Below are 26,223 nucleotides of genomic sequence, written 5' to 3' on the forward strand. Positions count from 1 at the left end.
ATAAACTTTAAAGTGTACAGAGATGAATGACCCATAAAACACTGACATGAACACCCAGTTAACATATTTGCAAATCATTTATTAACTATAAATGCATTTATAAATATTTATTTAATTATAGATCTTAAAATACATATTTGTTCATACATCTTTACCATCAAGAAACCCAAGAATTCATGAAATCCTATTGGGGGAGGGCTAAAAAAAAATAATACTTTTCCTCCCACCTTCTAAATTTCTCTTAACTAGGCTGATAATCAAATTAACAGAGACAGATTAACAGGAGAAAATCAAATTTTTAATTCACACCTATGGGGACTTCACATAAGCATGAAAATTCCAAAGACAGTGAGGTAAAGTTGAGTATATATGTCATTATGGACAAAGAAGTGGGGGTAGGGGTCTGAGCTGTCAAAGGAAGTAGGCATTACAGGTAGTTGAGGATGAGCAGGACGTACAGGGCAGGTAAGTTTTGGCGAGGCAGCTCGAGACCATGAGACCTGATGGGGAGAGGGTCTTCTACACAGGTTCCTGCTTGGAATCTTCCTGTCTGACGCTAACGTGATTGTTCACGGTCCCCTCCTGAAGCAGGCTTTTCCCCCTGAATCTTAGGCAGGGAAGTGGAGAAGGTCGAAGGTTCTCTCTGAGTCTTTTGTTTCTGAATAACCAGTTTAACGTCGATATACTAAAAGGCAGCTTTAGGTTGGCAAAGCTTTGGTCCCCTTCACTGTACTAAGCAGAGGAAACCTGGGTGTTTCAGCTTTGCGGTGTTTGTAGCACTTCTGTAGCACGTGCTTTTTACTCTCTGCCACCATCTATGGTAGGTTGTCAAGTACAGATGCTTGTCCTTGAGGAAAAGAAAATTTGGGGTCTTGAAATCTTACGTTGGACACATTTCCTCAAACATGATAATTCACTGCCACTTTTCAACTCTTTCAAGGTCGGCTGTTACAAATTTTAGTGAGTAAGTCTCATGCTATTTGTGTGAAATCCATCAGTAAAATTCCTCTTTCAGATATGAAAAAAAAAAGTGATTAAAAATGACATGCACTTTTTCTTTTTCTCTCCTTTGTTTTGGTCAATTGTAAATCCCACATCCTGATTGTTATTAAACACTTTCCTCTCCTAAATCTTGAATTCTGGCATATTGTTTCATTGTTTTACGTTTACAGCCCTTTATTGTCTGTTCTTCATCTTAAGACAGTTATTTCCTATACTTTGTCTACTTTTATAGTTATTTTTAATGTGAAGTCCCATTCAGTGTGCATGACTCCGTCAGGGCTAGGAGCAGAAGTCTCTCGTGCTATTATTAATATTTTTGTATAGTTTTACCACTTCCCTGTGTAAGCATGTTCTCCTATTAATCCAACCTGAGAATCTTTGCCTGTTATTGTGGAGTCTTAAAGCTGATATGCTTGCCAATCAAATAACCCCATTTCTTGGGCTCCATAGGAAATGATATAATAAATGTAAACTGTACAGGAAGGTTTTCATTTTTATAATTAACACTTCAAAGCAATTGAAATATCCAAACTTGGATAACAGCTAATTAAATCATAATGCATTTACTTGATGAGATATTATAATTTTTTGGACTACCAATGCAGTGAAAACATTTATAATATAGTGCTAAATCAAAACAAAACAAAACAAAAACAGCACTCTGGATACAAAATGGTATGTTCCAGAATTCACACTACGGGAAACACACTCACATGTTAAAAAAGGGAGCAAGAACACCCCAGTTTGTGAAACCCACTATTTCCATGTGAGAGAGTAGAGAGATTTCCATACTTTTATATAAAAATCATGACTTATGTCATTAAAAGTAATTTTTACTGTCAAAGCAACATATATAATAAAATTTTTCAAATATGTAAATTTTTGCATATTAGGTATATATATTGATCTGTAAAACCTGCTGTGGTCAATGTCCACTTAAGTAAACTTTGACTTTTCCTCTGTTATCTCAAGAAAATGCCATTCGCTCTGCCATAACGTTTTAACATCAGATCCCTGTAGACTCGTCCCAGTGCACTTCTCAGAGGCTTAGGACTTCAACCTATGGGATCTGCTTCAAATTATTTTCTTGAATTAACCTGTTTACAGTGTTACAGAAAGGTGTTAATTTACCTCCAGCTGCTAAAATTAATTGCCAGTTTACTTCTTTCAATCTTTGCATTTTAATTTACATGTCATCATACACGACCTAATGTTTTCTTTCCTGCTTTTTTTTTATTTTTTACTAAATATCATATTATGATTATTTCCCAGTATCCAAAATGATGAGTCCCTGTGATAACATCTGTGTCCTTAGGATAGCAGATGCCGAGACTAGGAGAAACATGCGGGAAGTGTATGAGGAGGGTAACACCCTGGGAGGCGAGAGTGGGAGAGCCATCAGACGCTTACGCGGTTGTGACCCTGAGTGAAGGACAGAGAGAAGGAGGGAAATTGGCTGCAAGCCCTCAGACTGCACTGCAGCTCTGAGAAGAGCTGGGCAAGCTGGTCAGAAGTCCTTGAGCCACCTTATTGTCTAGGAGCCTACCTTATTGTCCCTACCACACTCAGTCGTTGGCTGGGACCAGCCTGTGGGAATTTTGGTCTCTGCTTTAATGCAGTGATAGAGCTCAGAGTCTGGCAGCCGTGTCCAACGATAATCACATTCCCTGAGATCCAGGATTGGAGGACCCTGTTCTCATGCACTCCGTACTCTGTAAACATAATTCCTAATGCTGCATAACATTCCATCTTGAAGCTATGTCATATTAAATTTAATTATTTTTAGGAATCTTCCTAGGAATCTTCCTGGACAACTTTCTCTCCCTCACCTTCATCGCCAATCAATCATCAAGCCGTATTAATTTTGTCTCTTAAATGTCTCTTAACTCTGACCGTTGATCTTCATCTTCAGAGCCGAGGCTAATAATAACTCCACCCCCATCTTTTACTTTAACTTTTAGAAGGACCCATGTCCACTCTGTCCATCTCCAATTGCTACTACACTATTCACCAGAGTGACCTGGACAAAAAGAACCAGATTTACCCAACTGTACCCCTTTCAAATCCACCTGTGCTCTTTGGATGGTACAAAGTGACCTCAATATTTCCTGTAGTGCATCAATTCATGCCACACTCCCCATTGTTCTCTGTGTCCCCCTCCACTGACCCCAGGTCCCCTCCGCTGACACTGTGCCCCCTCCACTGACCCCGGGCCCCCTCCACTGACCCCGTGCCCCCTCCACTGACCCTGTGCCCTCTCCGCCTAACCCTTTTGGTTTACACACAGCCATGTTTCCTCCCAGCACAGGCCCGTGCATGCTTGTCCTTCTCCCAGAAGGCCCTTAATACATATATATTAAATATCTTATAAAATTCATGATGCTCTTTTCATAGAGACAGAAATCAGAATGGTGATTATCAGGGGCTGGGGGAGCGGGAGGAATGGGAAGGTGTCTCCTGGGTACATACAGAGTTTTAGGTTTCCAAGATGAAAAGATTCTGGAGATTGCACAACAACGTGAATGTACTTAACATTCGAAGGGTGGCAGAATATGCCACGCTAAAATATGCAATTTTGGCATAAGGGTTATTTCGTGTTAAAGGCATATGAAAAATAGCAAATATAAGAAAAACACTCTGACTTTTCTTCTTTTTCTAAAAGTGGGAGATGAAACTCCCATGTGAAAGACATCCTTCCTGTACCAGAAAGAAACATTGTTATCAAGGGCAAGTAGATGAGACTGAAAGAAATCTCTATAAGTAGCTTTGGTTAAAATAATTTGTATTTTCCTTTAGTGTCTCCACAAACTTTAGCTACTTTCCATAATTGCCTCTCTTTGCTCATCATACTATAAAAGCATGTAGATTCCACCATTTCGTTGAGTTCCCATTCCTTACGAGGGCTCCCATGTCACATAAAACATAAATTCGTATGCTTTTCTTCTGTTAATCTGCTTTATGTCAATTTAATTCTCAGGCCCAGCAAGAAAAACCCTAAGAGGGGTGAGGTAATATTTACCTCCCACTACACACTACTTAACGATATACTTAAAAATAGTTAAGACGGTAAAGTTGACATTACGTGTATTTCACCACACACATACTTTTGAAATGAACAGCCATAAGACTATCAATACTTACTAAAAAGTCACTAGTCAAAATAAAACTGTTACAATGAAACAATTTCATTATTTCCTAAAATTATATGTATATATACGTACATATATGTGTGTGTGTGTGTAAGTTCTCAAGGCAAGGGGAACAGAAGAGTTCCAGATGGAGAGATGGGAAGAAGTGCTGAAGCTGTCTTCTCAGCAAGGATGCGGTTACTAGAAGAAAGATAATCAATCCAACCAAATGAGAAGCCACGTTGCTCACTGGAAGTAACAGTATCCAAACATAAGTAGTAGCATTTTACAAGACTGCTGAGCAGGCTGGCAAAAGGACTCTGGTTAGGCAGCAAAAGAAAGCAATTAGTCTTGAAACTAGTCACAGGAAGGCTGCCAGCCCATTCTTTGGGAATCATAAGAAATTTAACACAAGATTATGAGTCCCTGGGGGAGAATTGTAAAACCCTGCACTTAGGCCTCAAGACTCTGAGAAAGCTCCAGGAGGAGGCACTGGATCAAAATCACACTGGGTCACCGCTTCTTTTAAAGGTTGATTAAGTCTTCATTCTATAATTTATACAAAAATGTTTTTTTTTTTTTTTAAATAAGTGGAGAAATTACTTGAAAGGCTATTAGAGTTACAAATAACTGATTGTCATGTGTAGAAAAGAAGATTGTTGCCTAAAAATAGTTTATTTGGAATCATCTGCTATATTTAGTTGAGCAAACACTTAAAAATAAGAGGTGTGTGTATGCGTATGTGTGTGTGTGTGTGTGTGTGTGTGTGTGTGTGTGTGTGTGTGCAGAAGCTAGAGGTTCAGTTCCTAAGAGAAAAATACTTAAATATTAAGACCACAGCACACGATGTATCATTCTGTTTCTATGCACCTCCTCCTATTAGGAGAACACATTATGCGGGAGCTTGTCCTTCACAGATGTGAATTAGCAGAATGATGTGTGCTACATTGCACCCACTTTTTTTTAAGCAGCAAACCCCAGCAGAAACTGAAGAATATAATAGACGTGGTAGAAGTTGTTCAGAATTTGTAAATGGCACTGACACACGCTGATCATCAAAATCATTTTAAACCAAATATAGCAAGAATTGTGTTCAATTTCATTCAACTATGAAAAATTAAATTCAGAAGCGATCAGCCCATGGAAGTCAGAATACTGATATGATTATTTAGATTTTACGGTTTTAAGTGATGGATGAATTTTTTTTCTTAAGTAGCTTTACTTTGTTCTAAAATCCATCCTTTAATAGAGCAGAAAGGAAGTTTAATCAAAGAAACAGAAAGTATGTTTATCAGGTTTTTCTACTGCCCAAGACTATCATTATTTGATGTTTTGTGTTGAGATCTCCACGAAAATGCCTATTTAAAAAAAATATGATTTCATCATATTACATGAGGATTTAGATGCTGATGGTCTAGCACCTAAGCAGTGCCTGGCATATCACAGACACTCAAGAAGTACTTGTTGAATGAAATGAAACAATGAAAATCAGCAAGTGTACATTGAAGTCCATTAACTTGCATCATGGAATCCTGTCTTAAATGGAACCAACATTGCGTATGTCAGCTTCAGAGAGCGCACCGTAGAGGCCGCCTTGCCCTACTTCTCTCTCATTCTCTAGTCCCTCCTGCCTGCCATGGGGCCCTGAATGCTGCCACTGAAGTCACGGTCTTTGAGGTCCAAGCAACGGACAGTACGTACTTTGGAAGAACAACAAGCATCCTAAGGGGAATAACACAGAACAGATGAGCTTCACTAGCCAGCAGAATAAGGTAAAGTAAAGCAGATTAGAAAGAAGGCAGAAGGGATCACTGGAACTAGTAACAGTAACTAACAAAGGTGATCAATGAATGTTTCTTCAAGTAACAAGTAAATTAATGAATAAATAAAGGAGAACTGAGAATGAACATTTACGCAGTAAGGGCAGTGAGAAGATGCCACCTGCAGATAGAAGGGACGAGTTGACGTGTTTTATTTATTTACGATTTTAAAAAAAATTAGTTTCAGGTGTACAAAACAATGTAATAGTTAGGCATTTACACCCCTCATACAGTGATAATGTGACCACATGATAACCCCCTCCCCCAATCTACTACCCCTCTGACGTCATATACAGCTGTTACAGTTCCACTGACTCTATTCCCTATGCTGTACTCCACGTCCTGTGACCATATATACACATATATATTCACACACACACACACACACACACACACACACACACACACACATCATGTTTCCCCGAAAATAAGACCAGGTCTTATATTAATTTTTGCTCCAAAAGGCACATTAGGGCTTACGTTCAGGGGATGTCATCCTGAAAAATCATGCTAGGGCTTGTTTTCCAGTTAGGTCTTATTTTCGGGGAAATGTGGTGTGTGTGTGAGTGTGTGTGTATGTGTGTGTGTGTATGTATATGTGTGTATATATGTATATATTAAATTATAGTTGACATTCCACATTATTCAGCTTCAGCTTCAAGTGTACACTGCAGTGATCAGGCATCTACACTATCCATGAAGTGGTCCCCCTAATAAGACAAGTGTCCCTCTGACACCCTACAAAATCTGTACAACATTATTGATTATATCCTCTGTCCCCAACTCATCTCCTCAGCTGCCCTCTCCACAAGAGCCACCCAAAGAACTCTGTGCTTGATAAGTAAATTTGTTTTACTAGAAGACCTCTACATTTCCCCACCGCAAGCCCCACTCTCACACACGTAGGTTGCCATCCCATAATCCTTCCCATCTAAGAAGATATGGAGCGACTATTGGACGGCATAAAATCCCCAGACAAACGCCTTTTTTGGCCCCCGGTTTTGCCTGGGTCAGCCATGGTACCGAGCTGTGGAGAAATATCCTGTCCGGAGTGTGGGAGATGGGGTGATAGGGGTGGATGCCATTTCATGGAGGACGTCCAAGGACGGCTGCTTGGATGTGCCAGACACAGACCTGAAGAAGGGAGTGGCCAAGAGCTGGGAAGAAAGCCTTCCTGGGTGGCTCCAGGTTTGTGTTCTTGGAGCACCGAGGATGCCAGAATAGCTGGAGGGGATGGGTGAATGCGCAGGGACAGGCCAGGGTCACATGAAGTGAGTCGTGAGGAACTAGAAAGCTGTCATCCTAGCAGTGACTCCACATGATTTCCAGTCTGGCCGCCTGACCGAGCTCAACCATGTCCCCAGGGACCTGTGGACGTGTGAAGTGTTAATCCCCGATCATGCAGACACTCAAGTTTGATCTCTTCTAACTTTGTTTTTAGCTGAAGTCCATCAAGAGCAGTCCAATCAAACCACAAAATGCACTGGTGTCGCTTTATAGTTGGGCATGCAGCCAGTGAGGTGGGAAAAGAGGATAAAGTCATTCACTAGCATTGAATCCATCAGCTAGGAACCAGTCGGCCATTCTGAAAGCAGGCTGTGTCCTCCTGTTTACTGTTGTCATAGAGATAATACCTGACCCCCTCCCCACACACACACCTTTTAGCATTTCACACTGTACTGATTTTGCATTAAAGTCCTATTCAAACAAATGAGAATGAGAAAGAAGTGTGAGAGAATCTAGTAAGATCCAAAATATGGCTTAAATGACAATGGTGGTTTTCTATTAGTTGGCATCTGGATTTGATCACATTTTCTTTAAAAAATAAGATATAAAGTTATGTATTTAATTAGCCTTTAAATATTCCATTACTCTTGCAATGAAAAATATATTTAATATATTTACATGCCATCTGCTATAAAACTCTCATCAGTTTTTGTTTGTTTAAATTTTGAGGAAGTTTATTGTTACATTTTTGCAATAATAGATGAGGTCATCAGTTTTACATTAAGAAACAGATGAACATTTTCATGGGGACAAAATAACTTTATAAAGCAAAATACATTAGAAAAATATGTATATTAATTATATGAAATTTAGATTCTTGATATAATAATCTTGATATCTAATTTATTTCTCAAGCATGTTTTCTCTATAATTTTATGGCTCACAGTGGGACAGGGGTTTAGATTTATGGTTTCGAAAAACACAGGTAATTTTGCATTGTTTTAAGTTACTTTTTATTTCATTGCACTTATGACTAATTGTACACACTGTGCAAAGACTTCCATCACCAATGACTTCCACTGCACCTAATAAACTACACCCATCCGGTGTGTGATGGATGAAAGAATGCTTAGAACAAACAAATGAAGAGTGCCTGTGCTTCATACTCACTTTCATTTCCTTTATTTAAATTCTATGAATTTCTGAGATATAACATTATATTATGTAACTGTCACTGAAGATACCTTGATACATTTATGTGAAAAAAAAAAAAAAGCTTATTATGCTGTGAATTCATCAGGTCATGTCTCCAAAAGCCTATAAATCAATCTTCCCTGTAGGCCAGACTTGGCCTGAATTGAAAGCTCGTATCTGTGACCCTTGTAAAGACAATAGCAATATGACATTTCTGTACCCAGATGTGTCTGCTCATGTGTGTCTCATCATTTCTTGTTTGTTTCTCTAAATCTTCCTACTAGTAGTGACTTTATTTTCAAAAGAAAAGAGAAAAAGGACATGAAAAAATGGATTTGCTTGGTTATTTAGGCTTCCTTATATTTAAAATGTAAAAAGTACTTTCCACAAAGGAAATATATATTTGCATATGCTCTTAAAATATTTATATTAAAATATATAAAACACAGCCATTCATGATCCCTTAATTAGTCTTTAAGTAGAATAAGAACTTAATTAAAACATAATTTGTTAATTCATTACTGTTGGGTTATAACTTTGACACTGATTTTTGGTAATGAATAGGTCCTGAAAGCGTACAATTTATTAGGTTGTTTACATTGTTATTTTCTCTTTAACACTTTTTTCCTTCTGATATACAACATTTTAAAAAGTGAAAGGCATCAAGTAGGGACTCTTATTTATAAAAAGAATTTAGATAATTTTACCAAATAGCCACTGATTAAATACGTTATTATTACTGGAGTCTGCCCTGACTAACCCAGAAAACTGTACCCTATACTTCCGTGATTGCCTCTATCACCTTTCTGTTCTTTGTAATATAACCATTTAACAGTCTCCATGTTCACTGGGTTGGTTGTTTATTTTCTTCCCACTATAATGGAAGCTCCGCTCTATAAAGACAGAGAATTTGTCTGCTTTATTCATTGCCGTATTTCCCGAGTCTAGAACAGTACCTGACACATAGTAGTATTCAGGTAAATAAGGAATAAATAGATGCTTCTTACTAAGTTGCATGGACATCAAATAGATGGCACACAATTAAAAACAACATATGCATAAGAATACAATTTCAATGTGATGAGATGAGTAGAACTTAAATAAACAAATCTATGTATTAGCAATAAAAATAGTCAGTGAGCTGATCCCATATAGGTTCTAAAGGACTGAAAACTACATTTGCTAAGGAAACAGAAAAATAAACAGCTATCCAAAGATCTATGAGGCTTGAAAATAAAACTTAAAATATGTCTAAGATAACCATCCTCACTCTTGGTTCCAGAGTAGATGGAATTCAAACTGTTATTGGATTAAAGAAACAAAATAGGTAAAATGTGTAATATGTTAATGAATTATTTGAATGATCAGCTTTAAAATATTTATTCATGATACCTTAGAGGCTATAGTAGGTGAAAGCTAAATAATGGCCTGCCCCAGTCCACCATCACAAAGGGACACATGAAAACTGATTTCTACCTTACTCAGCATTGAGACCAAGAGATAGTCGAGTGTTTTCAGTACCTCTCTCTTTGGGAAAACCAGTACACCAGAAAACTAGGGGTGCTGGTTTTCCCGGAGAAGGATGCCAAACCATGTGTTAACTTTATGAGGCAAGAAACAAAATGGCATGTTTGGAAATCCACACATGCAAAGGTTTCTGAGGTCTAAAGCACAAGACAGCAAATGATGAGAAAAACAAAGGTGATTGTTTAAGAAGCCAAATAGTGATGTTTTACATTAGTAACATGCAAAACTTCTTACTGAAAAAAGTTTTCTACGATACTGGTATATTCCATAGAGGATGTATTCGTGACATAAAGCTCATTAATTCTGAAAACTGACCTAACTTCTAGTGTTATTGACCAGACAAAATATTACTGGCACTATTGCAATTACCAACCTGTTTGTCTTTCACCCTGCCTTCCATTTCCCCAACGGTACAGTCACATCATGAGAGTCTACATTTCTTCTTCATGAAATGAACCATCTGCTAAATTGCTGCATGAGATTTGAAGCTAGTCCCAATTGTTAGTTTATTAAATGTAATAAGTTACAATAATGAAGTGTTAAAATTATAACCCATACAGGCAGAGTAAGCTAGAGATTCCCAAATAGAATTATAAAAATCTTAACTTTTGTATTTTTTGACTTGTGGTTTTAATATTGCCAGGCTAATACACTAGCACTTATATTGCATTTAAAAATATATAAAGAAAAAAGAAAAATGTATGTAACAGAGTGATCTCTTTTGTGCATAGACAAATACATCATTACCCAAGCAACTGTTCGAAAATATAAATTAATAAATCTAAAGTGATTCTTTCTTTGAAGGGCGATTTTAAAAAAAACACTAAATTTTCCTCAGTCAGATCTTAGTATTTTGTTGATTTTAAAAAATACTTAATGATTTTTAGTAATTTTTTTTACAGCTTAATGCAAATGGAAAGTATTTAAAAGATGTTTTTCAATTGACGGATTGATGCTTCTCAAGACAGTCACTGTTACCAGATTTTAACAATGAGAAGATAAAGTCTTTTTAGGATCACCCAACCACCTTAATTTGCTGGTAAAATTTTACAGAATGAAAATTGAAACCTTAATTCCAGTGCTGAAACAGGAACAAGATGTGTGTATACACATGCATACACATGTACACACATACATTATATAAAAAAATGAAAACGGAGTTGGCACAAAATCTTTGTCTTTTCCTTGTGATTTTTCCAAACCCAAATTTTACTGTCTTCAAAAGAGATTTAATAGATGATTACACACACACACAAACACACACAAATCATGCAATACACATCAGTTGACTACAGTTGTTTAAATAAAAGAACTTCCATGAGAAATACAAAGAATATTTTATTTCACTAACTCTTTTTACATGGGAAAAGTTTAGAATTGGTCCTACAATGGAAAAAGAATGTCATCTCAAGATGGTTCTTTTTTCTATACCTAAGCCAAGATATTAAGCTAATTGAGAAAACACCCAATAGAAAGACTCTGGTCAATATGATCAAAAAAGCTATTAATGCTGGAGGTAAAGTTACAAAAATACATAGCCATTCTCAAAAGTAAGAAAGGCAAATATCAAGTTCCCAGAAATGATGAGGAAACTTAAATCTCAAGTAGTTAGCAGTAGCTGGGTGAAGAAAGCTGAAGCCTAAATCACATAAAAATGAGTTCAGAATCTGTGCCCATGGAAAGACACACTTGAGAGCACAGCACAGGGATGGCTCCACATCCCAGGGCATGAGTGATTCCCAAGGAAAGTACATTCCACGAAACGGAAGCTCCCAGTTGAAATACCTTAAAGCACATGAGGAAACAAAACAGCGGATAAGAGAAAGATGGCAGATACAAACTCACATCTCCGGAACTACTGCACTACTGCAGATAGTAGATGAATGTGAAAGAAACTTTAAAAGGAAAAAAAAAAAAAAAATATATATATATATATATATGTGTGTGTGTGTGTGTGTATACATATATATATACACACATATATATGTATGTATATATATATATGTGTGTGTATATATATATATATATATATATATATGGTATAACCTGATAAAGACAGTAAGAGAAACCATAAAGCAAGAAGACATTATGAAACAGAATATTTGTAGGTAGACCTTTTAAAGAAACACAATAAATTCTGGAATTGATATTTACTGAAACTGAATTTAAAACAATTTTCAACACACAGGTTGGACAGTAGATTAAACCTAACTGAAAAAAACATATTATTAAATTGGAAGACAGATTTGAGGAAATCACCTAGAATGAAATGCAGTGAATTAAAGAGATAGAAAAAAAGAAAAGACGCTAAGAGTTATGAAGTCTACAGTGAGGAAGGCCAGTTTGTATTTAATAGGGACTCCAGGAGTCTTCAAATCTTTAAATTTACACCAAGGTAAAAAACATGAATAATAGTATATGTTACAAAATAAAGAGCTGAATTTTGGAGTCAGTGATGTCTCACTGATATCTGGGATTGCCACGACACATAGATATAATTATGTGGATTGATCACCTCACAGCCATTTTAAAGGTAAAAGTCACTACTTGTTTATTCAATAATAAGCAGACTAAAGTAGGGAAATAAAACATTATCAACAAACTGCATGCACTAAAATAATATACAAATTTATGAACTGGTAAAAATTTTATAGAATCTCTCAATTTAAAAAAATTGTCTACAGAAATGATTTGAACCAGATCATTAAAGCTGCAAACATTTAACACACACAGAAGAAAGGATGAAAAAATTATGGTCTATGCAAGAGGAAGCAATTTATTTTAGAACTTGACATGTACTCTTTGGACGCTTTTTAGTCTCTTCTCTGAATAGTGACCTATTCTGGTCAATAAGCTTCTTAAGACTCGAGCCCTTTCCAGGCTCTAGGGCCGACCACTGTGTATGACCCATTATGTGAACAGATGAGTCACTGTTGCCTAGGTGTGGATGAGATGACATTACTCTCTGTAATGGAATATAGTCTAATAATGGACAAAACTAAATTGGATTCAGCTGTTTTACACAGTACGGGACAAGAGTCTCTGATGGTGTCTCCCAATTTGCCACAAAATTACCTATGAAGATACAGAAAAGGAGGAAAACTATAATGCAACTGAAAACCAGGTATAACAATGAATGCACAGGCAGAAAGAAAAGGATTTTTTCCGGTTAACAAGGCCAGTGGAACTGGATGGAAAACCACGTCATGTTCAACTCATGCTTTGCAACTAGAGGCACCCATCCAAAACTTAGTGGGTGGCTCTTGCATCCCTCCTCTACCTTCTGCCACCTGGTCAGAAACATAAGGTCTAACTAACTCAGAGGGAGGGGTAGCAGACTAGGCCACCATCCTGCTACTGTGAAGTAGTTGCTTTTTTAAAAAACAAACTGCTATTGACTTCCATTCTCATTTCCATCAATATCACTCCTACCTCCATTCACAGCCAACTCTTAGAAAATAGCTGAACAGGAAGGTGGAACAGAGACCCCTGGTAACACACTGCATTGCATCTGGTAAGGTAATGTGCGCCACAAGCAAAATGCTGCCGGGAGGAGCAGAGGAAAACAGAGCTGGGTCCGTGTGCATTTTAGGGGTTGTGGGTTTTCGCCAACTACATCTACCCTAGTGTCAGAAGTCACAGAAGATCCTTTGTTAGGCCAACAGAACAGGACCTGGTGAAGCTTGTTCATAGTAGACACTGGGAGCTGGGCAGTCTGCCTAAGCACAGCTGACAAGGAGAGTTCACCTGTCCCCAAGCAAAGAGTGAGGTCTTGCACAACCACAGGCTCTGTGTCTTGGCAAACACCAGTTCTAGACTGAGGTAAAACCAGAAATCAATAGTCATATATGGGTTTTATAAACATCTTGCACAAAAGAAGAAATGGAACATCATCTTACAGACCTGACAGTGAGAAAGACTCTTTAAATGCACAACTGCAGAAATCAGTGAGTTTTAGAAATGAGCCCGCTCAAGGATTCAAGAAGCCAAGCTTTATAAAAGAAGTGTGTATGGTAAGAATAGGTTGAGGCAAAAATAAAATGAGATTTTAGCTGTAGGGAATAATCAGACATGTTTGTAAGGCATAACATATATAAAATATACAATATATTGATCATAGTATTGCTTATAATAGCAAAATTTGAAGAAAAACATTAATATCCAACAATAGGGAACTGGTTAAAATATGGAACACTCTAGAGACTCTCAAATTACTTTTAAAGTCCATATTCATTGACAGGGAAAGATGATTATAACTTGTAATCAACTGAAAAATGTTATGAAGTATGAGTAAAATTTTTTTTAAATTTGCATACATACACAGATTTATATATGCAGAGAAAAAAGGGTCTGAAAAGTTAACACTAACTAATTAATAGAGGCTATCTCAGGGTTGTGGGATTATTATTATTTTTTTCTTTATCTAAGTTATAAAATACAGATGAATAAATCAGAACATTTTCTATGGTAAACTTGCTTGTACAATAATTTTTAAGTCAATGTGTATGAAGATGTGAGTGAAGAAATGAGCAATGTAAAGATTTGCAAGGCTAAGTATAGTAGCAGTGGAAGTAAAATTTGAACTTGAGACAGTAATAAACAAATTGATATTAAAGAAACAGAAAACATAAAAAAGCTCCACTAGAAGTTTTTTGTTTGTTTGTTTTTTTAAATGACCAGGGCCAGCCAGATGGCTCAGGTGGTTGGAGCGCTGTGCTCCTAACACTGAGGTCACTGGTTTGATTCCCACATGGGCCAGTGAGCTGCGCCCTCTACAGCTAAGATTGTGAACAACAGCTCTCCCTGGAGCTGGGCTGCAGTGAGCAGCCAGAGGTTGGTGTAAACTGCTGTGAGCTGCTGTGAGTGGCTGACTGAAGACAGACTGCCTGGGGGGGGGGACGGGAGGGGCGCGGGGAGAGCGCAAGGCTCATAACACCAGCATGGGCCAGGGAGCTGTGTTCTACACAACTAGACTGAGAAACAACGGCTTGAACCGGAGTTGGGGAGGGGATGAGGAAGAAAGGGAAAAAAAAAAAAAAAAGAGAGAAATGAAATTGTCTTTAAAAAAATATCAATAGAGATAAAAGTATTGAGAGAGACAATGATAGAAATGATAGACTAAAATGTGTTTACAGTCTACATATTTCACTTGTTCTAAGAAAGAATGTAGAAAAATTGTGACAAAAGTAATAACCTCTGACAGTACAGAAAAAAACTTTCCTCATTTGAGAAAAAGTTTCAAGTAGTAGACAGAATAAGCTCACTACATCAAACAATCAGTGAAAAGAAAAAATATACATAGCTACTTTTAATTATACAAAAATAGTGCAATTACGCAGACTGTCAAAATAAGGAAGCAAGCAAACAAAAACAGATCAAAGAAATAAAAATTAGACTGGTCTTAATTTCTCAGCAACCATATGGCAGAATACAATGATGTTTCATTTTTCAGAGATTTGTAGGGGAACAGTTGCAATTTAAGCATGTTAATTTGGATCAAATCCTATTTGATATATGAAAGTTGAAAAAATATATTTTCAAGATATTCAAGAATTCAGAAATATTCAATCCATGTACCTGTTCTTTATAAAATTGCTTAACAATACACATGAACAGAGAGAGATGAATCTAAATAAGAACTCAAGAAATGGAAATTCATGACTTGAAAGTTTTATGGATTTTTCCCTTATTCAGACTGGAACACAATCTTTGAAATTCTGTAGGATTTTTTGTTGTAAGTGATATGTCTTAGATTGGGGGCAGATATTGGTTTTATAATGATTCTGTCAATGGTCTTTGTCCATTTTTATGCTTTTCCCACTATCAAGAACTATGTTTCATAGTTAATAAATCTTTTTCTTAATGTCTGTTGCTACTCTCCATAAATATATTAACATGTTCACACTAACAAGTCCACTTCTGTGGTTGGCAGGCACTGTAGCATAAGAACGTGTGCCTTTGCTGAAGAAAGCCATACAGAGACACGTACTGGCATGTCTTTCCCAAAGTCCTTGAGGAATGGACACTGGAAACCTTAAAATGCATATTAAACTATGGTTGTCTTTTTTGTCATTGCTGTTGTTAAACTGGAAAAAACTATCAATTATTAATATTCCTGTAGCAGTTATGTCCATTATTAGTCTCCTCGCCTAATTAGGTCCTTGAATGTTCCTTTGAGTTCCTTAAAAACCATCAGATGAAATATAATTTCAATAACGTAAAAAATATATATGTAGAAGAAAGACTGAACTAAACATCAATGCTATACTAAAAGTTGTTATTGCAGGATGAATGTTGTCTTCTGTATAAATTTCATCCATTTTCCAAATTTTCTACAATAATCATCTATTACTCTAAAACTGAAAAAAAAATCAGAAAATCTAAGAATAAGTGCATACCATTTTTATATATCATATAATGACAAATTTTTAAAAAAGCAGTGTCTGCACTATGTTCTCAACTATGCAAAAAGAAAAGTAAGATGGAAATACTTTAAAAATGTTAACAATTCCATTCAGTGAATGGTGGAATGATGATTTATTTCTTTGACTTTTCAATATTTTATCATTTTATAAAGTAAACACATATATATATATACATATTTATACACATATATGTAATATTAAGAATAAACACTTAATAATAAGGATTAAACTTTATATTTTTTACATGAATTCAACTAATCATCCTACCAGTATTAATTTTCCATAAAACTTTCAAGGTCAGGATAACCTTCTTTTTGAAAAAAAGTAAAATATAACATCCTAAACGTGTTGCCTCAAATACTGAGCAAAATCGATACGATTATTCATTAACATTTTATTTAGTTTTTTCTTGAAAGAAAAGGAGAAACTTGAATGCAACTGCAGGGGGTTGAAAATTCACTAAGTATCTCGAAGGGCTCACTTGTAAAGAGACACTTCACCTCTAAATAAAAACATCAAACAAATATTGTTTTTCTATGATCATAACGTCAATCTGATTTCATTTGTAATTTGTCAAAGAACTTTTGATCTCAAAAGTGCTTCAATAAAGAAGCGGGATGTGTGCCAAGTGATAAGAGAGTGAACCCTTTGTTGAATCACTAATTGGAACAGAGGTGGAGATTCGCTCTCGGCCGATACAGAGAACTCACCCATGTCCGATTTGTGTCCCCAAATGGAACTTTCTGACAAGCAGCAACAGATATTTTTCAGTGTAAAGATTAGAGTACTGATACTCCTGAAATGGCAACATTTGTTGTTGGGAGGGAACTGCAATCCCACTTCTTCACAGATTAGTAAGTGACAATACGGTGTCTTAGCTGTGACACCCTAACACTACCAAGACAGCTCCCGCATTTCAACGGCGGGGGTCATTTAATGTAAAAACGAGTGATTTGTTTTTCTTCTATCTGTCAGTCTACGGGGATTGGAAACTTACAACATTGCTTGTTTCCCTTGGGCCCCTGGGAATGGGAATTGTCTTTAGCCGAAGCCTACCAAATCACGTCACATAGTGGAGGTCGACCTTTCTTTTCAATCTATGCACTTTCCAGGAGTTATAAATCAGTTGACTTTCAAGCTCGATGAGATGGCATATGCCCTAGTTTGAAGAACAGATGGAGGTTTGGGGGGAAATTGTTTCTGCAGGCTTGCTACAAGCAGCCCTGCTCCATAAAAGTGAACCATTTGCACTAATTTCTCACATAAATTACACAGGCAGCAGGGAGCACCAGTCTATTCAGCAGAAAATCTTCCATCTAGCTTTCAGAGGTCATCTCACCAATTTAAATTAGAGTTATTTCCGATCCGTGGTTGTATTGTCATGCTGTACACTTTGGAGACATAGCAATTCACATCAAATAAAAGAATGGAATGAATCGTGTATGCAGCCCCGCCTCTAAAAACACTGAACAGCACATTAAGTGCCAGAGGACTATTTTTTCCAAGACTTCAAGAATAAGCTCTGCCTATTAATTAATCACAGAGGAATTAACAGTGGATGTGTGGCAACTCTTTTGTACAAAAATCAGGTAAATTGTCACTTCTCTGGTAAAATTTGCCTTACAAATTCCACTAAGGCCTGTTATCCAAACTCAAGCTTTGGCAGTTATCGAAAGAAGCAGAAGGCCAGGACAATTCCAAGAGAACATCCATGCTTCTTCATGTGAAACAAATTATTCAACTCTTAAATAAATTTGCCTACAAGATTTCAAAAATCAGTATCAGATTTACCTGGGTGGTGTGTGTGTGTGTGTGTGGGGGGGTGGTGGTGGTAATGGATTAACGTTCTGAATCCTTAAGACACTGCTATATTAAGAAATTGAAAGCACCAAAGGACTAAATTATTAATCAAATGTATGGAATTTTCAGAACAACGTACTGAGGGCTAACAGATCAGGGGTCTCACACAGAGTGACTTACTTGAAAATGCAACAGTATTTACAGATAATGAGCTTTCATGGTTTGGGGCTGATTTTAATTGTAAGAAAATCAGTGCACATTTAATAATACTTATATTCAGTTACTGTTTTTCCTAGTAGGAGATTACCAGTTATGTCAGTGAAAAAATCACTCTGACAGAGTTTTTATAGTTCACGATACCAATGTTGCTAAACATGGAAAAGAACTGAAATAAAGGAGAACATCCCAGGGAAGAAATTCTGACTTGACGCCATACACGAGTATTAGCAACTCATGGGCGACACAGAATGGAAGGTGCTGTCCAGCCACCTTCAGTAGACATTTTAAAAACTAACTTAAGCATCCAATTAATTTATGCACAGCATTTTCTTTACTTGGATGTTACAGTTAGACATGTATTTTTAGTCATTTAGAAAGAAAAACGAACTTGTCATTTTGAAACTTAAGGAAAGTAAAAAATTAGTAAAGTCATGTATAATATAAGGAGTGTTTTCATGATATCAGTTCAACCCACCAAAACTACTGTGCATAACTCTGGACTGTGAATTCAAATTAATTCGCTGGTGCTAATCTTCCCATTTCGTTACTAGAAAACTTGGTCTCTATGGCTACTTTCTGATCAATATTTGTTCTTGGAAGTATCTCATAAACATCTCAAATATAGTAATTGTGAAACAAAATTTCTTAGAACTTCCAATTAAAAAGAGACATACCAATCATCTGTATATAATAATCACTTACAGAGAAGGAAAATAAGGCCTAAAGAGTGAGCGATATGGTCAGTAAAAGTGTCTACAGAAGTAAAAGTTATAGACAACCAGCTCTAGTATGCTAACATCCATTCAACACATATCACTGGGCACCTACTCTGTGCACATACTGCTCTAGGCACTGGGATAAGTGAATGAACAAACTAGAAATACAGACAAACATCCGTGCCTTAGAAGACGTCAAGCTACGCCATTTTTATTAACCTTGATATTGGCTCCATTGTAGGTCCCTATCTGGTTTTCATTTTTCTTATTATATTCTAACTCTTGTCTTTTTATAGTTATCTGTAAAACAACTTGAAATCTTGTTTTAATAAAGTGGGGTATAAATTTTAATATATACATGGGTACGTTTGTAGAACTCATTGGTTAAAAAATATAAAAGTGTGCTTTTAGTTTCCTAATAGGAATTTATGAAATCACTATTTAATAGAACAACAAAGCCTTGTGATCTTAGTTTTAATCAACAAGTAACTATATAATACCTTAACCTCAGGGGATGTATGCTTAATGGTGAAACTGTATACACGCCCAACAATGAAAGATATATTTTGGCAATGAAGACAGGCTCTCTGAAGTCCATTCTCAAGTATCTGCCTGTGTGTTACAGCTTTATTAATTTTATTTCAATATAACTGACTACTAAAAATCACTTACATATCAACTAAAGAATTAAAAAACAAAACACACACACACACAAGAATGCAGAAATGTCCCTGGCAGCTAGGCTACTTTGAACAATGGTCACTACAACATTGCCAGGTGAGGGGTTATAAGGTGCTAAGCGAGGGGAATTTGAGACAAAGTCCAAGTCCATTTTGAGCTTTTCCCTTTTTGAGATGATGTGAAGATTTGCGACTGTAGTTGCACTTGTAACAGGGTCTGTATTATATCCTGACTTGGCTAGACAGTTATAGGGCCTCTATTTCTTATCCAGACCTCTTTAATATCTGGGACATCCTCATGCATGTTCATTAGAAATTTAGTGGAAAATAAGACTCTCTTAGTGCATATCACATTCTGTCACGTAGCATGGGATCACGGACAGATGGAGAAAGGTGATTTCTATCAATATCTACTACATCAAAATGCCTATAAAGTCAAATAATTTAGTGTAATTGCAGCTGTTTTCATCTCTAAACCACTGAATGGTTTATAATTCCATCTAGTTATTTAAAAAAATCCAACGTGACTATGACAATTTTCTCCAACTCTTTCTCCTAAAGTCTGCATTGAAGTGGTTATTTTAAAATGTATTCCCATATACTATTTTAAAACAACGGCTCAGAATGGGTGTTCATAACAAAATGGTGAATTTCACAGTATTCCTATGAGTCACATTTGTGTTTCTCTTTAATTGCATAAGTAACAATTATTATTTCAAGTTCATTGGGGTGACTACTCCAAATGACTTCAGATAGTACTTAAAATACAGAACTAGAATGGGCTCCTGGCTCCTTTTCCAGAATGGACCCTAGGAAAGCTAGAGGGGGAAACGTGGATTGCCAGAAGCAACAAACAAAAAGAGGAAAAGGAATGAGGGGAGGAGAGAGGATGGAAAGGAGGAAGATGAAGGACCAGAGGATGGAGAGGAGGAGGGGAAAGGTACAGGAGGTAGAGGGAGGGGAGGAAGAAACAAAGAACTGAAGGCTGTTTTAAACTGATTGGAGGGTACGGGGTGGGGGGAGGGGAGGATGCCTGGAAGCAGAAGAGAGAGAATAGTTTACAGAAAAGCAATGCAAACTCCTAGATAATTTCATATTCCCCGATGACTCATCTTTAATGTTTGGTTTTAGTGCAGTTTATAACTCCTCTCCACTGAAGGACCACCTTCTACTTTCCTCTAAGCAGCGGAGGTGGAGACAACAGGCGGCATAGCTCATATACATATTTGTATAACATTTCTTCTCCCTCCGGAATGCCCCCAGGGCAGACTTTCAGACAGAGCCCGACCCCTCCCCCCAGCACTTTCCTTGTCAGGGGTAGGATTCCTATTATAGAAGTACAGGAAATTGAAGATGTGGAAACGCAAACACAAATGTTTAAATGTCTATTGTTCCTGCTGATAATCTGCCTTGTAGCACATCCAGAATGGTAGCTGTCTGTCACTTCTGTTGCCTGTACTCTGGATATTGAAGTAATCAGCAACAGAAGTCATTTTTTGTGAATGTTGGTAGTCAAAAAAAAAAAAAAAAAAAAAAAAAAAATTCAGAAAAAGGGGCAGATTAAAAATTGTAAAGTAATAATTATACTTTATCATGTCTTTCACCATTGCTAATCAAGAATTCTTTGGCTAAATTTAGAAAATGTATATTTAAAAAAGAAAAAGTATGCCAGAACTTAACTGGCTGATTTCATATTTCAGGTCAGATCCATTCATCTTTTACAGATAATTCACTTACCGGTGGTAAGTATATAGAAAATTTCACTACAAATATTTCGCAAAACTTCTTTTTTCATATTTACCAAAGGAATGTATGACAAGCATAGACGGCCGTGACAAAAATGCACACGTCAGTCCTATTTGTTCATTTTAATAGTGACTGGGCTTTTTTTTTTTTTTTTTGGCTGCCATTACCATAATCAAGAGCAGCACTGTCTAATATGGTAACCATGTGGCTATTTAAATTAAAATTAATTAAAATTAAAATTTTAGCTCCTCAGTCCCACTAGGCACATTTCAAGTGCTTAATGGTCACATATGGCCGGTAGTGATATGTTAGGGCAGATGTGGGGCGTTTCCACCAGGGTAGAGAGATGTGATAGACGTGGCTCTGATCTGTAGAGACACCACCAGGAATGGACCAACCTGCACAGATCACGCCATTCGCTCGGCCCTTCTATGCGGCCTACGGTACAAACGGCCATTTCCATGTGCACTCAACTATGAGGTCAGGTCAAGACGTGGGTTGAGAAACCTAAACACGCAAGGCATTTTCCTATCTCTAAGTCTTACGTCTATGTTCTGACTTTACCAGGTCACCTGTAAGATACCCCTGCAGAGTGCCTTTGCTATTTCAAGCCTGTGCGGTGCTTTCTGATATGACGGTGATGGGGCCGGCTAATGAAAAACGAGAAGGGGTTTTGAGGTTCGGGATGGGGATCCGCCACCAGCAACGTCACACACAGAGATGAGCCTGAGATGCTGGGACAGCCTTGGCTCAGCGCAGTGACCCCTGGGCAGAGCCACAGGCCGCCTGTAATTCTGATCAAAGACGTGGACTCTGACCACGGAGCCGTGCACACTGCTTCGGGCACTCACGCACTCCCTTGGCATCCACGAGGAGTGTGGAAAGGGGACCACGGCTTCCCCTTCCACGAGGGGAGAGCTATGACGTGGAGATCAGATTTGCGTGACCACACTGTCCACACGCAGGGACGTGCAGTGCAGGGGCTCGGCTTGGTTGGTTTGGTTTGTTTTGTGGGGGGAGAAGCCCTGCTTCCTTCAATATTCCAGGCCCCTTTTTTTAGGAACTGCCTCCGGAAGATGCCCAGTGTTCCTACCAAGTACCAGACCGCCCCACAGGGAGCGTGCCGAGGACTAAATGTAAATATGGAGACTATGCTTAACAATTTTAATGTTTTATTTTCAATATGATAGAAGTAAATTGAAGTGTGGTTGGCACAGCTTTAAAAGAGAAGTCTCATGGGTAGTGGGATGTTTCTTTAAACGTACGCTGTTATCCTACCAGTGGCAGCAAATAAATTGCTTCCTCTTTACTCTGACTTTGTAGATGGCTGGATCAGTACAATAGTCAATAGTAGCTTAAGAGAATTAATATAGCTATAAAAAAGAAAAGCAGTTTATATCCCTTCTGACTGCTGGATTAGCAAAGATAATGCAAAATGATTCATCATGTATCCTATTATTTTTCGAGACGAATTTTTTCTAGTCTCTTGACATTTCTAAAAGGTACTGATAAGAGTATTTGAACAGGTCAAAAAATCTATAAATTCTTTTAATTGATATGATTTTTTTATGTGCTATACTTACTTAAAAGACCAAATCCACTCACTTTTTATAAAGAAACATGGCAAATTCTTTTACTCAAAGGAATCAGGTTTTTAGGAACCTCCACTGTATTATCTTGTGTGAACCAGTACACAAACACAATACCCACAAAATTAATCAAATATAAACAAACCCCAAAATCGCAGTAAAGTTATGGAAATGGGTACTTATGTTAAGACTAAAATATCTAAATTAATCACACTTCCTATGAATTTTTTCTTATTACATGCACATTTTCACATGAGAAATTTCACACTGTAATAGAGACAATGAAAAGCATTACGACAATGTCCTACATCCTCCTAAAAAATTATGATAAAATTAAATAACAAGGACACCTTCAGATTTCTGTTGCCAAATAATCTGTATTATTTCTAAGTTCAATAACTGTCTATCAAATGTCTGTTCAAGATTTGTAAATGTTTCATAATTATATGAAAACATTTAAGGACATAGAAACAATGCAAACAATTTTTTGTTTTTCCATAGAGACAGGAAGGAAGAAGTTAATTTTAATTAATCTTTCTAAGACAGTTTGATGAATTCTTCAGTTTGATCATTTCACTTTTTAACATAAATTCATTTGTTACTAGTTACAATTCCTACGTTCACCTTTAGACACTACGATAGGACTTCTTAGTTAAATGGGTCAATTGCTTACTTTAAATATTTGGCAAAAACCTTTTATGTTCCTTAACCTGATGCGATACACATATGCAACCACTTTTCTGTTTTAAGGCTGAGAAACCCTTTTAGCTGATAAATATCACCCAAAGCCAAGTCGTTGATGACAAAAATAATTAAATAGCGAAGCTGGTTAGAGATCAGCATTCATTTTTCAAATTAAATGTAACAGCCTTCTCCAGTTAAGAGATTGGCAAGTTTTTACAAATAACATCAGTGAGCCTTTTAGAAAGAAACACAGCCACATTAGAATGGAGTCATTAGGCGATACATTTATTTTGAAGCCAATTAACCTTTTGTCAGGAAAATGTCGGTGCTGTAATGGTTTCAGCAGTGGAGGTCAGCCTCTAACAGGGCACGTATGACAGCCACGGCTCTGGCTGACACGTGCTGCACACAGAAAGGAGAGCACAGCACTGGGAACCGGCCCTCTTTTGTATTCCACTCTGCATTTCCAGGGAGCAGACAATCTTGACCTATCCATTTAGGTAATTAAAGCTTCCATTTGGAAGTGTCCTGCAGGAAGGTGAAATTTGGGGGAGATAAATGGCTATTGCTCTCTGTATCTAGCCACCAGTTCCATCATTTGATGGACTGCCTGAAACAGGCTGGGCTGCCAGGTTCTCATAAAAATAGAGATGAATTGGGCACCAGACAATTCTCTAAGGCAAAGCAACTCTGTCATTTTCTTTTTTGCAGGCTATAATTTAATTGTTAGTCAAGGTGGACAGCTGACACGGGGAGGATTTCTCTAAGAGCTTACCCACCATCTTCCATTTGCTGCGAATTCACTCCCGTTTTATTTATTTATCAGCCAAGTTAGTTTGGCATTGGGAGATGTCACTTCGGAAAGTGCAGCTGGCTCTCCCAGCTGTGCCCTGACTTACCTTCCACGCTATTTTGTTTCCTTTCGAGTCATGCTCAAGGGCAATTGGGAAGTCTCCTCGCTCGTAAAATTTTCGAAATGCTGTGGGCTTGGTTGGTCTTTCTTTAAATGCTCCTGCAGCTGGAGGACCTCTCACCTTCAAAGAAAATAAAAATAGGAATCAGATTTTAAAACACACTGAAAAATACACAGAGGAAAGAGTCATTTCTGTTTTTTGTTTTTTTTAATTTTCAGTTTGTATAAAATATTCTGGATGATAAAGACCAATTTACTAATAACGGACAGCAGGAATCTCACTAATACAAACATCTGGAGAAGAAAATTATTTTATGGTCACTATTAATACTTTATTTCAAGCTACTTTGGAAGTATTATTAGAAAATATCACTTAAAATATTTTACAAGGAAGGGAAGCCTGAACTTTTGTTTAAAAAATATTTTAATAAATGTATCTATGTTCAGAGTATTAAAACTTAAGCTTCCTAATAATTACTAATTCTAATCGCAGGTCTGATTTATTTTGTGGAATCCTGAAGTAATAAATTTAAAATCTCTCCTTTATATCTTTCTATATACATCACATTGCAGGATATATTCTCATGTTATAAATAGTAACAAAAAGACCCTATAAAACGTGACATAAAATTTACTGGTAATAAATGAGAGGTTAAAAAAGAAAAAATGCTGATCTACTATGTGTGTATAGCATATATTTGATAATATGAATTTATGAGAAAGTAACTAAAATAGATTACATGAGAATCTTTCATTCCTCAAATTGATATATTTATTAAAGAAGAAATATTTCATATTGAGTTATTCACATTGAGTACACCTTTTAAATGTGCATTATTTACATATAAACTAATTCATTAGGTTTCAAGACTCAAAGTGATTAGTGAACTATTTAGAAAATTATAGTTCACTGTATTGTTCTTTACGTATAGTCTAAACATGATTATCTTTCCCCATATTTGAAAAAAAAGGAAAATGCTAGTCACTTAGTAGTTTAATAAAACCATGATTCTTTTGTTAATTCTTAATATGGACAAGATAGCTAATAATTTATGTAATATCTTAATATTTTAAATTATGTTAATTTTTAATATTTATGTGAAAACTTTAATTTTAACAAAGAAATATATAAAATATAATCCAGAGGGTGCCCCAAAAATGTACACACATTTTAAGAAAGGAAACTATATTAAAATTGTAATAATATATACAGATAAAAAAAGATGAATGCAAGTCACATTTGACATCTGCAATTACAAGAGGTACTCAAAATGGGTTACCATCAGCATCCAGACACTTCTGATTACGGCCAACTACTGCTTGAGCAATGTTGACCAAAGTGTACACTTCTATACATTTCTTTGGTACCCCCAGTAAGTACATTAGATAATGACAAATACATTTTATCTAATGGACAGATAAAGGCTAATATTAGGAAATAAGTGGGATATTAAGAAATATCTCATTAAGATGATTAAATGCTGGAGCACAGTTGAAGAGTGAGGTAACACAAAGGCAGTTATAAAAATCTGAATTTTGGTCACTACATAGCA

General features: G+C 36.6%; 1 protein-coding gene across 2 annotated transcripts in view; it reads right to left on the reverse strand.

Moving 5' to 3' along the window:
• Window positions 1–26,223, reverse strand: part of PACRG (parkin coregulated) — a 447,188-nt gene that overhangs the window by 370,291 nt on the left and 50,674 nt on the right. For both annotated transcript variants that reach the window (XM_019749820.3, XM_088795210.1), the window contains exon 2: window positions 24,657–24,791. In XM_019749820.3, coding sequence (XP_019605379.1) covers window positions 24,657–24,791 — 135 coding nt within the window. The remainder of the gene's footprint in view (window positions 1–24,656; window positions 24,792–26,223) is intronic.

The sequence above is a fragment of the Rhinolophus sinicus genome, chromosome 2 (genome assembly GCF_057876585.1).
Source record: "Rhinolophus sinicus isolate RSI-liver-muscle chromosome 2, RSI-T2T, whole genome shotgun sequence".
In the NCBI taxonomy this organism is placed as follows: Eukaryota; Metazoa; Chordata; class Mammalia; order Chiroptera; family Rhinolophidae; genus Rhinolophus; species Rhinolophus sinicus.